We start from the raw sequence: 13,659 nt of genomic DNA on the forward strand, positions 1-13,659 counted from the left end.
TCCCAAAGCTTCACCTTCCTCACTAAAGCACCTCCCTTTTCCAGAGCGTTTGCATCTCTGCCTTAGCTGGGCTGGGAGTGGAGCGTGGCAGTGTGGGGAGCTCTCAGTGACACAGTCTGTGCCCTGTGCTGTGGCTTGGTGAGTTCTGGTGCCCCGTGTCCCACAGAGTGACATTGCGTGGCTCCATTTGAGCAGCTGTGACTCGTGGCTGCCCTTTCCAGGAGGCACAGCGTGTTCCCCAAGCCCCCCCAAGCCACAGGAAAGGACATTTCTCCCTCTCCTCGTGAGGAGGGCGTCAGGCTGTGTGTGCAGGGAATGTCAATGGAGAGCCTTGTTTGCTGCTGGCTCCAGCTCTGCCTTGAACCTGCTCTGAATTTCCTCTGGCCTGGCAGTGGGCTGGGAAAACACAGTCGTGGCAGTTTGGGAGCTGCGTCCCACAGCCTTGCCTTGCCTTTCATTGCTCAGGGTTTCCTGGTTTGTGTTTTTCTCTGCAGCCCAGGCACCTCTCCCATGCCAGGGAGGCAGTGAGGGATGATTTTCCACGCCTGGTGCAGAGGGAGCAGGGGGAGAGGGCAGCTCCTGGCTGGAGGTGGCTCCACCACCGTTCCACATCCTCCCAGCTGTGCTGCCACAGCAGCTCTGCTTCCCTGTGTACCCAGCAGGTCAGGGAGATGAAAACTGAGGGGTTTTATAGCAGTTCCTCGTGGCATCATGAGGGCAAGGAAACAGCAAGGAGGTGCCCTGGTTTGTGGGTACCAGGGGGTGCCAGCCTGGCCTGGATGGGGCTCAGCAGGGTCTGGAGACAAGAGCTGGGGATCCCTGGGCAGCACCTGGGCTGGAGTGACAGAATGTCAGGGTTTGGGTTAATTGCAGCCTCCAGGGCTTCAGCCAGTGGAGCTGAGCCCAGCTCTCCCCTGGGAGATCTCTGCACGCTGGGCTCTGGCTCAGAGGGGTCTTGAAGAAAATGTTGGTAAAACTTACTGGAGATGAAAATCAAGTGACAGGCGGGGCTAAAATAGACACAAAACTGTTTTTCCTCAGCAACCACCCAGGAACCTGGAAAAGTTGCAGGTGTTGGAGGGGGCTGTTTGCCCTGAAGGCTGAGCAGATTGGGGCTGTCAGCTCTGAAGGGAAAGGTTTGAGGAGCGTTACCTGCCCTGGGAAGGGGCAGTGCAGGTCTGGGGTGATGAGCTCAGCTCATTATTGATCATCACTGATCAGCTCACCACCGATCATCACTGATCAGCTCACCACACCTGATGCCAGCAGGGAATGGAGGATGTGCAGGATGCCATCTGACATCTCCTTTATCAGCAGATAAAGGACAGCAAGGCACAGGAGCCCTCTCCAGCTGTGAGCCACAGCAGTGCTGCCTCCCCAAACAGGATCCCAGTGTCTGGCACCTTCCCCAGCTCCCCTTGCCCCACACTCCCCTGCAGCCAAGGAGCACCTTGGAAGAGGCTCTGGGACATGGCAGAGCCCTGTTTTTGCAGCAGCTAAATGGTTTATTTTGGAGGTTTTGCTTGTCTGGGCGAGGAGCAGGAAGGCATCTGAGCTGGAGCTCCCATTTCCTTTCCTTGGACTTGAGGTGCTGCCTGAAAACCAAATGGGCGATTTCCAGGTATTTCAGAGGAGAAGGGGAGTATTTGCACTGCTCTCCCTGTAGGGTGGCTGTTGGGATCTGGTCCTTCCCCACACGGGTGCAGCAGGGCCAGAGGGGTTCAGGGTACAGAAATGCTCAGGGGAGATGGAGCTGAGGTATCCCCAGGGAGGGTCTGTCCTGGCTGGAGCACCTGGGTCCAGTCCCAGCTGTCTCTGTGTCATCTTCAGTGGGAGCTGGAAGCAGGTTTGGGGTGGCTTTGCTGTCCCTGTGCAGAGTGGGGCTCAGCCAGGGCTGCTCTGTGCTCCAATCACTGGCGTAATCCAATATTTCTATTAATGTCCTTTTCCTAATGTATTTACTGAGCTGGTGTTTTGCACATTTCTTGGGCTTCTGTATTGGAGTTGCTGGTGAACTCCTCTGAATCCAGTCTCAGCTTGGCAAATAAGTCCCAGACAGCAAAACCAGGGAAAATAAACCTTTCAAAGAGCCATCCATCCCTGTCACTTATCCCCAGTTTCCTGGAATTGCACGTCGTTTTCCTGCCAGTTTGGCAGAATTCTTTTCATTTGGATAAATGAAGTTTAAATGTCAGATCAAACCAAGAAATAATTGATTAAGGGGTAGGAATAACAGCTGAGACAGCCAGGAGAAGCGAGAGGAGGTGTTTGTAGGAAAAAGGTGAGGAAGGAGATGGCAAAGTGTGTCCAGCCCTGTGCTCTCCTGGGAGCTCGGCCAGGAATCCATGAAGGGTCAGAACCATGGGTTTTGGTGCTGCTGAAAGGAAGTTTAGGCCAAAGGAGATTTTTCTGAAAACGAATGGTGAGGTTTATTGGGAACAAGTGGAGATGATGAGCGAAACTTTCATTCCTGTGAGTGACTTTTAAATGTGGGGAGGAAGATGATGGGTGAGGAGAGAGCTGGGCTGGACAGGGACATTGGTTTGGATGAGCTGAAGGCTCTTGGTGTTACTGGGAGATTTTTTAAGCAGTGTTCTTTTAGAATGACTGTCTGTCCTGATTTCAAATGGAAAATATTCTTTATTGCTGCTTTTTCTTCCATTTTAAGCTTTTCCAAAGAGAGACAAAAAGTTGTTTAAAACGCAGAGTTGACGCATCAATTGTGTAATTACTGATCAGGGTTTTGGCACGAGAAACACACTTGGAAGTTCATAATAAATTTGTATCTGAGTTAATTACTGCTTGAGTCTAAAGTACTTCTTAATGACTTCTTTGAGCATAGATTAGACTTGAATGTCTTTTGAGAGGATGAATCACATTCGGCACTACGTGTGGCATGGTGTAACTGCTCCAGGTGTGCTGCAGACTGGGGGCACATCCTGAGGCTCCTGGTCTCTCTTTACAGGTTATGTGAGCAGCAAATGCTTTATGGTTTTGGGAAAGGTGTTTTCTTTGGCTGGGAAAAATGCTCTGCCTTGAACACATCCCGTTTCCAGTCAGGATTCTGGCTGGGGTTTGGAGAGAGGCTCTTCTGAGGTCTGCTCAGGGAGGTGTGACAAAACGGGCTTGAACGAAGGCTGAAAATGGATTTTTCTTTTTTTCTTTCCCTAGGAATCTTTCCAATAGCAGGATCAGTGGTTTAGATGTTGAGCTATTCAGAAGCCTGACTTCTCTGGCAAAGCTGTAAGTACTTGCTGCTCCCCCCAGTGCCCCCAGTGCCCCCCAGCACGGCTGAGCTGGGTCTGGCTCGTGTTGCACTGGTTTGCTTTGTTCTTGCTCCACCTCATCTCCCCAGCCCCACGTGCCCCTGTCCATGGGCTCCTTCCCTGAGGCCTTGAGCTGCTCACTCCAGGGATTTGGGAATTATTGGCATTTGGAGCTGGGCAGGGTTTGACCCTCTGCGCTGCTGGATGGAGAGGAGCTCAAGGCCAGAGAAGGAGAATTATCACAAGATGTCTCTTGGTACTGGAAGGGACCTTAAAGCCCTTAAAGTTCAACTTCCACTGTCCCAGGGTGCTCCAAGCCCCATCCAGGCTGGCCTTGGGCAGTGCCAGGGATCCAGGGGCAGCCACAGCTGCTCTGGGCACCTGTGCCAGGGCCTGCCCACCCTCACAGGGAAAAGCTGCACTGATGAGGAAATTGCTTGTAAGATGATGAACTCTTCTCTCTTTTACAGAGATATAAGCCACAACCAGATTTCTACATTAGAAGATGGAATATTTGATAATTTATTTAATTTAAGTGAAATGTAAGTTCATCTCCTTTGTTTCCCAGTTCTTTACTTAGACCTTTCCTTGAAACATCCCTTCCTTTCCTGCTGTGGTGTGGGCTGTGCTGGCTTGGAGAGATATTGGGCAGGTGCCCACCCCAGCAGCTGCTTTTGGGGTGTCTCCAGTTCTTTTCCCAAGCTGTTGGGTCCTGTTGTCCTCCAGTCCTGACCTCCTCCTTGCCTCTGCCTCTGTCTCCTGGTATCTCCAACCTCTGCTGCTGCCTTCTTCTCTTCCTGGCTCCTCTCCCACACCAGCTCTGCTGAGGTTCTTGTCTCTGCCCATGGGCACACTGTCCTGTTGGCGTGGTCACACCTTGGGCCTGGAGCACCCAGTGGCTCCTGCAGCATGGTAGGTCCTGACTGAGCTGTCCAAGTCACTTAGGAGGTTGTCCTTAAGTGATTTGAGTTTTGTTGTTTAATTGAGGTCTTTTGATGCTAAGTGAAGGGAGGTGAGAGGAAGCCACACATTTCTGGGAGGGATCCCTGAAGTCACAGCACAAGTGGCAGTTCTGCCTCTGGATGAGCCAGGATTAACCCCAGGATTAGGATTAACCCTGTGCAAGCCCTCCTGGCAAGAGAGAGAATAGCTCAGCCCCACGATGTCCCTGAGGACAGGACACAAGGGGCATCCTCAGCTTTGCCCTTTGGCTCCCCAGTGGCTCTGGAAGGACACAAACCCCAGGGCTGAGTCCCAGGGAGCTGTCCCTGATCAGCCTGGTGGCACAGTGCTGCTTTCAGCCCCAGGGTGCTGCTTTCAGCCCCTGCTGGCGTCAGCTGCACACACAGCTCCAGCTCTGTCCTGCTCACAGCTGAGAGCCAGAGGCTCTAACTTGGATCAAGCTTAGCTGCAATTAAAGTTTCCCTCTTTTCATTGAGCTGCCACGTGGAAAGATTATCATTGACTTTGCATTTCTTTTTTTTGACAGATGAATTTTATTCTCTTAGCTATTTTTTCACGGGGCTGTAAATAGTCTCCCTGAGCAGGAGAGGCTGCTCTCATACCCTGGGGCTCTTGCATGGCAGATTTTTTTAGATATATGATTGTGTCTGTCATTTGCTTCTAATTGCAACAATTATTTGTAGAGTTAAAAAAGTACTTGGAGTACTTGCCTAATTCTAGCCTCTAGAAAAATCACGTTAATTATTGCTTGATTCCCTATTCATTAACTCCTCTCCCAGTTATTCCAAAACCTTTCAGTGGAGTGGCACAGATGGGAGCAGGGAGGGCTCGGCACACTGCTGTAATTAAGGCTTAGCACATGTCACATTAATCCCTAACTTGTTCTGATCTCCCTCTGACAGAAACTTAAGTTGGAATCCATTTGTTTGTGACTGCAAGCTGTCCTGGCTGCCCCGCTGGGTGGAAGACAGGAGAGTGAGAGTCCTTGAGGCATCAGACACGAGATGTGCCCACCCCCCCGAGGTGGCCAACCTGTCCCTGTTCGATGTGCTGGTCCTCAATGCCTCCTGTGGTAAGGAGGGGCTGGGATGGGGCTGGCTCAGTGGGACTGGGGGGCTCGGGGGCACCTGGGGCCTCCTCACACCTTCAGTGACCAGTTCTGATCTAATGAATCAGGTGTCGGTCACACAGGCTGTGCCCCGAGGACCAGGGCAGCCACAGCAGGGCTGAGGTTGGCCCTGAGCACAGAGCAGACACCACAGGAGTGGCTCTGTGACCTGCAGCCCCAGGCTGTCATTGTCCAGGGTTTGAACAGGCTGACCCCCAGCACTGGAACCTCATGGGAGGTGATGGCACCTGGGACAGGCTGAACTGGCAGGGCTCCACTTTGGAAGGGAATGAACACTGCCCTGACCTACAGCCACTGCTCCAGGGGCATTCATTTTACTGACTGCTTGGCCAGGAGAAATGTCAGGCAGTGATTCCCTGGGAAAGGGATAGCCTGAAAGAAACTAATCCTGCCTGGATGCTCGGTTATTCCAGAATAAGAGAGAGGGAGGGAGAGCAAGGGCTCCCTGTGGCAGGCAGCAGGCATCTCCTTTAATCTGGGGCTGTGTGACAGGAGGATGCAGGGCTGAGGACCCAGAGCTGTGTGACAGGAGGATGCAGGGCCGAGGCTGAAGGAGCCAGCTGAGGCTGGTGGGAGCCAGCTGAGCTGCCTGCTGAGGCACAGTGTTCCCCAGGACCGAAATCCAGGTGGTGATTGTTCCTCTTCCCCCAGCAAAGCTCGCAGCATCTTGCAGGAATTATCAAAGGGGAAAACACTTGGCGCTGTTGCTGCTCTTGATAATTAGTTGTTCCCTCTTGCACTTCTTCAAGCCAGTGTGGAAACAATAATGTGAGGCTGCCTTCTGGGTAATTCAGTGTAATGGGAGTAGGCTGGGACAGCCTGCCAGCCCCTGCCAGCTCTCAGTGATCAGCAGGGGATGAGGAATGGCCATGCTGGTGGTGGAATCAGAGCAGCTCCCGTGCCGTGCTCCTCTCCGGGGACTGCTCTGAGGAGAAGTGGCTCAGCATTTGCAGGAAGGCCGTGGAGGAAGCTGGACAGCTGGATGGGTTTGATCTGGGAGGATCACAGGGGCTGGAGCTGTTGGGATGTTTGGGGGAGATGTTGTAGCAACAGCAGCGCAAACGTGGCCGGGCCACGTGGGCAGAGGGCGAGGGAGAGAGAGGCCCTGCCTGGGCGTTTGTGGCAGGGAAATGTCCCAGCCCTGCAGGCCAGGGGACTGAGCTGTTCCTCTGGGCCTGGCTCTGTGTCCATGTGTGTCCCTGCTCCCTGTCCCAGCTCGTGTTGTTCCTGGGCATCCTTGCCATGGGCGTTCCTGGGCCTGGCATTGCCTCCTCTGCAGTTCCACATTTTCCTGAAAGGAGGGAGATTCTTGGCTCTCCCCGTGGAGAAAGGTGTCTGGTGGAGGGTCCGTCAGTGTCTCCCCACTGTGCCACTGCCCAAGGGCGTTTGGTTTTGGGTTTGCTGCTGGAGGTCCCAGGCAGCACATGGTGAAACATTCTGCACTGACCAAGCCACCAAAGGACATCCTTTTGTCATGGTCTCACTTGGAAACAAGTCCTGTGGGCCCCTCTGGGTGCCAGACTCAGTGGCTCCATGTCCCATGGGAGTGTCAGGCTCTCCAAAGCCCCGTTTTATTTACTGAGTGCTGCTGCTCCATAAATCTGTGTGACTGGCTTGTTATTTCTGTCATCACTAATTAGCATAAAGAGTTTGGAAACTGTTGCTGGGGGATTAAACACTTCCCAGGCAAGTCTCAAAAAGGAAACACTTAGAGTAGGAGCTGAGCAGGAGAATTCCATTCCCAGGAGTGTGGGGTGGTTCTCTTGGAGCGTCTCACCAATCCATGGCATCCCAGAGTCTGTTTTGCAAGAGGATCTTCTGTTCTGTCCTGCAGGAGCTCAGTACATCACGTGCCTGACAGGAAACGACACCGAAGAAGCTGAGCTTGTCATCCTCTTCACGTCTGTGCACCCTGGGAACCTCACTGAGGAGACCTGCAGTGCCCTGTGTTACTCCCAGGACCAGGAGTACGGGGCTTTCAGCCCCCAGGGGCAGTGTCTGTGTGGAACTGCCCACGGAACGAACTCTTCCTCCGGCTGTTTGCCGTTTTGCACTGAGCATGTGTCTGGGCAGGGCTGTGGTGGCCCCTCGCTCGTCCCCTCGCCCTTCCAGGCCCAGCTGCCTGTGTCTCTCACGGGCCTGCAGCCCCGCTACAGCCTGCAGCAGCCCGTGCTCCTCAATGTCAGTATTCCCATCGCTGCCAGCACTTTACTGTGGGACTTTGGGGACCGCAGCGAGGTTCTCAACACCACTGCGCACTCGGCCGTGCACAGCTACGCCTTGCCCGGCCGCTACAACGTCACCGCCACGCTCCTGCTGGGCTCCAGGCTCCTGCAGGAGCAGGCAGAGGTGGAGGTGGTGGCTCCACCCCAGCAGCTGGAGCTGCTGTGTCCTTCCCTGGTGGTGGCCAACGAGAGCCTGGACATCCGGATCCGCAACAGAGGAGGCACGGGGCTGGCTGTGCTCTACGGGATCACTGCGGGGCCTGGAGAGCTGGCGAGGGGTGAGCAGGGCTCCTGGGGGGCTGGGGCAGGTGGCTGTCTTGGTTTGGAAAGACAGGAGGCTGCTAAGGAAGGCAGGAGCCTCCCCTGAAATGGAAAATGGAATCCTTCCCCACCTTTCTGAATTGCTATGAATTTTAAATTAAGGGGCTCTCAGGCAAAGATACGGGAGCAGAAAATAACAGTTCTTTAATAGGGAAGAAAATAAAAGGATAAAATAAACAGTGCAGTACACTAGAACAACACTGGCAGAGTCAGAACCCAACCTGACACCCTGTGGGTCAGGGTGTTGGTGGCAGTCCCATTGGAATTGTGGCTGCAGCCCTCCTGCAGTGTCAGGGCTGGTTCTGTTGGAGCAGGGATCCTGTAGGGAAGGATGTGTTCTTCCTCTGAAGATCCAGTGGAAGAAGAGACAGCTGCTGTTCCTCTGGGGAATCCCATGGGGAAAGCCGTGCTGGTGTCCCAAAACCTCTGGATTATATCTGGGTAGCAATGCTTGGCTCCTCCCCCTGGATTATATCTGGGTAGCAATGCTTGGCTCCTCCCTCTGGATTGTATCTGGGTAGCAATGCTTGGCTCCTCCCCCTGGATTATATCTGGGTAGCAATGCTTGGCTCCTCCCCCTGGATTGTATCTGGGTAGCAATGCTTGGCTCCTCCCTCTGGGCTCACATCTCCCAGTGGGATGCTGTAGTTCTTATCAGCCATGCAGGGACATTCAATAGCTGTTATCAGCAATGTCCCCTCCTGAGGGAGGTGTGAATGTGGTCACTCAGAGAGATAAGGCAAACTGCCCACTTGACCAAAGATAATCTGCCATACAGATGGTGACAGAATCTTGCCTTGCAATCTGGAACAGTGGCACTGCCTCCTGGGTCTCCTCTGCCTGCAGTCCCGGTGAGGGCTGGCTCCTCTGGGTGTGCTGTGTCCCTGGCTGAGCTGTGTTCTGTGCTTTAACAGCAGCGGTGGGATGTGTTGGCTCCAGGGCTGGCACATTCCAGAGCTGTGTGGCCCACAGAGAGGACATCACCCCTGTGTTCTTTCTGCAGCAGTTCACCCCATGTGCCCCCCTGAGGGGCTGGTTTTCCCGGGGAACAACCACTGCTACCAGCTGGTGGTGGAGAAGGCGGAGTGGCTGGAGGCGCAGCGGCACTGCCAGGAGCTGGGCAACGGGGACCTGGCCTTTGTCAGCAGCCCCGACATCCAGAGCTTCCTGGTTGCTCATGTCATCAGGTGAGTGAGCAGGGCAAGGTTGGCATCGCCTGGGCACGGGGTTTGGCTTCCTGAGGGCAGAGGGGTCTGGGTATGAGGAGATGGAGGGGGTGAGGCTGCTGAACACAGAGGGGGAATGAGCAGAGCTCGAGCCCTTCTGGACTTGGATTCTTTCCTTAAAGGCTCTGGAGGGAAGAAGAGGAATGGGAAGAATCACAGCTGGGAATTGAGGGATTGGAGGGCTTTGTGTGCCCTGTGTTCGTGCCTGTGGGTGCCTCTGAAATGTGAAAAGGGATCCTGTGCCCTTAGACACGGCTGCAGCCAAAGCCCAGACCCTTTCCCCTTCTGTGTCTCGCCCTGGGAAGCAGCAGTGCTCCTCTCCAGCAGCATCTGTTCCACCTCAGCACTGGCCTTTATAAACAGGGAGTGCTGCAAGTGTCAGCCTGTGATTGAACCCACCCCTCGGAGCGCCCTTTCTCCAGCCACCCATTCCGGGGCAGGGAGCACAACCGGCAGAGCTCTCACAGCCCTTGTCAGCGCTCCCAGCTGCAGCTGTGCGAGATGGGCTCCTCACAAACACATCCCAGAGAGCACATGGAGGGGAGCAGCTGCGTGTGACGCGGGCTGTGAGCTCCAGGGCTGGCAGCTCCTTCTTCCCAAACCGTGCCCCTGCCCTGTTCCCTCACACGGGGCTGCAAACTCACATTGCAGACGTGTTCTCTGCTCTGGGGAGGGAACCTGTCCCTCAATGGGTGAGGAGCTGGCCATGGGATGTGGCAGGGAGGTGGCCGTGGCTGCTGGGATGTGACAAGGAGCTCGGATGTCACATTGAGCTGGCCATGGCTGCTGGGATGTGGCAATGACCTGGCCGTGGCCCCTGGGATGTGGCATGAGCTGGGATGTGACAGTGACCTGGCCGTGGCCCCTGGGATGTGCAGCAATCGCGTGTGGAGCTGCTGGAACCACCAGGCTCTTCCCCAGCTGCTGCCCCACAGCCTCTGCTCCCCAGCCCCCTCCAGCCCATGTGTTTATTTTATTAATCCATGCAGATAAACACGGGGGAGGCAGCTCCAGGATGTGATTTCCCTGCTGATGAAAGGCAAATGGGCCGAGCTGCAGGCTTTTGGAACATGCAGCTTCTTCCACAGTTTCTGATGGGAAGGAAGATGGCAGAAGCAGGAGACTGTTTCCCTGTTTTAGGGCACTGGGCAGGTCTCCTCTGCCTTGCTGCTGGAGTGGGCTGCCTCCCCATGTGCTGGGCTGGCCCCTCCCTGCCTGCAGAAGCAGGGGATGGGACCATCCAGGGCACCCCACTCTCAGGGCAGCACTGAGAGCCCTCCCAAGCCTCCCCAGGCTTGTTCTGCTCCTCCTGCCCCAGCAGGGCAGCTCAGTCCTTCCCCACAGGCAGAGGAGAGCTCACATCTTGCTTTATAGAAAGATTATTCAGAGTCCTCCTGTTTCCCCTGCAGTGCAGTGGGCTGGGCAGTGGGGCAGGGTGGGAGCCAGCCAGCAGCTTGTCTTTTAGTTATTCCTTTCTTTCTTACTTTTTGATTTTATTTTTTTTTTTCCTAATGACTTGCAGTTAGATCATAGCTGGAATTAGAAGAGGAAAATCTCCGCTGAGTTTTCCTGATGGCAGTAGGCAGGCAGTTTCCTACCCTGCTCTCCCTCATTCCCTGCCAGTGGTTCAGGAGCAGAACACAGCCCTTATTTATTTTTTAATCTCATTTGCAGTGAAAACTACTGATTCATGGAACAAGTTATTTTTGTCATCGTTTTTCAGCATGACCTCATGAATCATTTCATCTGGCCTGAGCCTGGGGGTGGAGAGGCACCAGTTAGCACCAGTTATCTCCCCAGTCTGCCTTGGTACCACCCTGGGAGCACTCTGGGGCAGGCAGGGGCAGGGCTGGATTGATTTCCACCTGCAGGAGGGAGCGTGGAGGAGCTGAGAGCTCAGGAGGGCGCAGGGCGTTAATATGGAGAAGTTAATAGGAGTTAATATGGAACAAATGCTTCCCTTTCTGCTGGCTGAGATTAGAAAGGGCTCTCCAGGCTCTTTGTGGCCATGAGAGACCTTTCAGCACTTTCCACTGGGTCTGTGCTGGGATTGAGCCAGTTTCCAGATGGGGCAGGGACATTGCATGTCTAAAGGAGCCTGGCAGTGTGTGAGGGGTTCAGCTGCCTGCAGTGCTCCAGCTCTGCTTGTCCCCTCTGCCTGCTGCTTTCCATGGTGCCTGAGGAGCTCATAATGCCCAGGAGCTGCATCCAGGAGAGCTCCTGGACCTGCTGAGCTTTAATCTTCAACTGGGGCCAGCCCCACCTGCAGGGGAGAATGGGCTGGTGGTGAATCCCCCAGGTGTGCACAGGAAAAGCACAAATGTCCTGAGGGATTCAGCTGTCCCAGGCAGCTCTGTGTGACCACATCATCCCTCTGGGGTGGTGACTCAGGGCAGAGTCTGGGAGGGACATTTGCTGACAGAGAGCAAGTCAACCTGAGCCATGGAATCATGGAATGGTTTGGGTTGGGAGGGATCTTAAAACTCATCCAGTTCCACCCCTTTCCATGGGAGGGACACCTCCCACTGTCCCAGCTTGTTCCAGGCCCTGTCCAACCTGGCCTTGGACGCTTCCAGGGATCCAGGGGCATCCACAGCTGCTCTGGGCACCTGTGCCAGGGCCTGCCCACCCTCACCAGGCTCTTGGGGAAGGCTGGAGGAGAGTGATGCTGTGCAGCGGAGGGGCAGTTCCTGAGGTCCTGCTGGTACAGTGGATATACTGAAACCCTTCAGTAATTAAAAGGCTCCATGAAACACAGCCCATGGCACCCCGATGGAGCTGCCGTTATTTTGTTAATATTTTTAGAGAGAACCATAGATGGCAGCTGTCCCAGCTCTTTCTAATACTCATGATTTCCTGAAATCCACCCTCCCCCTTCTCTTCTTTTTTTTTTTTTTTTTTTTTTTTCCTTTTTTGCAGGAGCCTGGATGTCTGGATCGGATTCAATGATTTTGCAAGCCCTGGAGCGCAGCAGAGAGGGGAAGGATTCAATCTGGAGAGCTGTCAGAACTGGCTGCCTGGAGAGCCCCATCCCTCCAACGCCGACCACTGCGTGCGCATGGGCCCCACGGGCCAGTGCAACACCGACCTGTGCATGGCCAAGCACAGCTATGTCTGCGAGTACAAGCCACCAGGTGGGCTCTGCTGCTGCCCCCAGGGCTGGCCAGGGCTCCCCTCCCTGCCTCTGGTGTGCAGAAAGAGGGAAAAGGGGGATATAGAGGGATAAAGAAGGATAAAGAGGGGTGCGTGGAGAGGCTCCTCCGGAGCATCACCACAAAGCGAGTGTGACTTGCAGCAACATTCCCAAACCCAACTTCTAGAAACCCAACTTCAGCCCAAAATGAAGAGTTTGGCTTACTCCCATCTTTGCCATGAGCAGAAGGAGAGAGGGGAGCAAAGTTCTGAGGCAAAGCATTGGAAATAGCTTCTCGCTCTTACTTAAGCAATCTCTGCTGCTGCCAGGATCTGAGGCCGTGCTGCTGCCTTGGTGGCTTGGTGTACCCCATTGTGTATTTTGGGAGATGTTGGGGTGGCTCAGAAGTTGATTAGGTGAGGTGTGATGTGCTGTGCAGGTTTGTGGTTATTCAGCTTTCCAAATCTTCCACACAAGTAAGAAAGAGAAGTAGGATGGACATGAAACAGGGGAGTAGGTTTATTTAAGAAGGAAAAGCCATGGCCAGAGGGGCAGCAGCAGCTGGCCAGTCCCCAGAGAGCCAGCAGTGTTTGGAAAGCAGTTGGTTGTGGCCACATTGCCCAAGAAGTGCAGGGGCACAGGGAGGATGAGAAGGTGCGCCTGGTGCTCAGAAATTCCAGGCAAATAATGAGTTGTTGGAAGGGAGAATTACTTGCACAGTTCCTAGAAGTCAAAATTGCTGAACGCTGCAAATGGAAACGTTATTTGTGCTGGATGAGAGAGAAATCAAGATACCTGTAAGGAGAAGGAGGGTACAGGATTATGGAGCTGCTGCTCTGCTGAGTGGTCCAAGGGAGGGAATGGCCTCAGGCCCTGCTGAGCCTCACAGCTCTGTTCCAAATCTCCTTTGCCAACAGGAGTTCTCCTCAACGCCGAGAACTTCTTTGAGGGGGACGCAGCGCTGGCGCCACGGGAGGCCCTGAGGAACGTGAGCGAGGCCGCGGCAGCAGAGCCGTGGCAGGCTGAGGAGGTGAGGGGGCTCTGCTCCTCCTGGGCTGCCCGGGGAGCCCTGGGGGCACGGGCAGGTGAGAGCTGTGCGTGTTCTGCAGGTGCTGGAGTTCCCAGAGCTGCCCTTCAGGCACCACGGCTTCCTCACTGCCCTGGAGTTCGCGGCGCAGGAGCTGCACCAGCCCGTCCAAGTGAGGTTCCAGCTGCACAGACTGCTGGATGGAGAAGGTGAGGATGCTCCTCAGCTCCTGTGGGGCTGGTGGAGGTTACACCATCAAATCTGGGCTGGCCTTGTGGCCCCTCTGCTCCTCTGACCCCTAAAGGCTCAGAAGTTTGGTTCTGTTTCTGGAGGAGATCGAGGGGTGGGACCCACAGCCTTGGGGCAGTG

General features: G+C 54.6%; 1 protein-coding gene across 1 annotated transcript in view; it reads left to right on the forward strand.

Annotated features, from left to right (window-relative positions):
• Window positions 1-13,659, forward strand: part of PKD1 (polycystin 1, transient receptor potential channel interacting) — a 72,273-nt gene that overhangs the window by 25,103 nt on the left and 33,511 nt on the right. The window contains exons 2-9 of the mRNA XM_058035195.1: window positions 3,172-3,243; window positions 3,737-3,808; window positions 5,132-5,301; window positions 7,193-7,861; window positions 8,908-9,091; window positions 12,050-12,264; window positions 13,181-13,293; window positions 13,373-13,499. Coding sequence (XP_057891178.1) covers window positions 3,172-3,243; window positions 3,737-3,808; window positions 5,132-5,301; window positions 7,193-7,861; window positions 8,908-9,091; window positions 12,050-12,264; window positions 13,181-13,293; window positions 13,373-13,499 — 1,622 coding nt within the window. The remainder of the gene's footprint in view (window positions 1-3,171; window positions 3,244-3,736; window positions 3,809-5,131; window positions 5,302-7,192; window positions 7,862-8,907; window positions 9,092-12,049; window positions 12,265-13,180; window positions 13,294-13,372; window positions 13,500-13,659) is intronic.

Source organism: Melospiza georgiana, chromosome 16, assembly GCF_028018845.1.
Source record: "Melospiza georgiana isolate bMelGeo1 chromosome 16, bMelGeo1.pri, whole genome shotgun sequence".
Taxonomy (NCBI): Eukaryota; Metazoa; Chordata; class Aves; order Passeriformes; family Passerellidae; genus Melospiza; species Melospiza georgiana.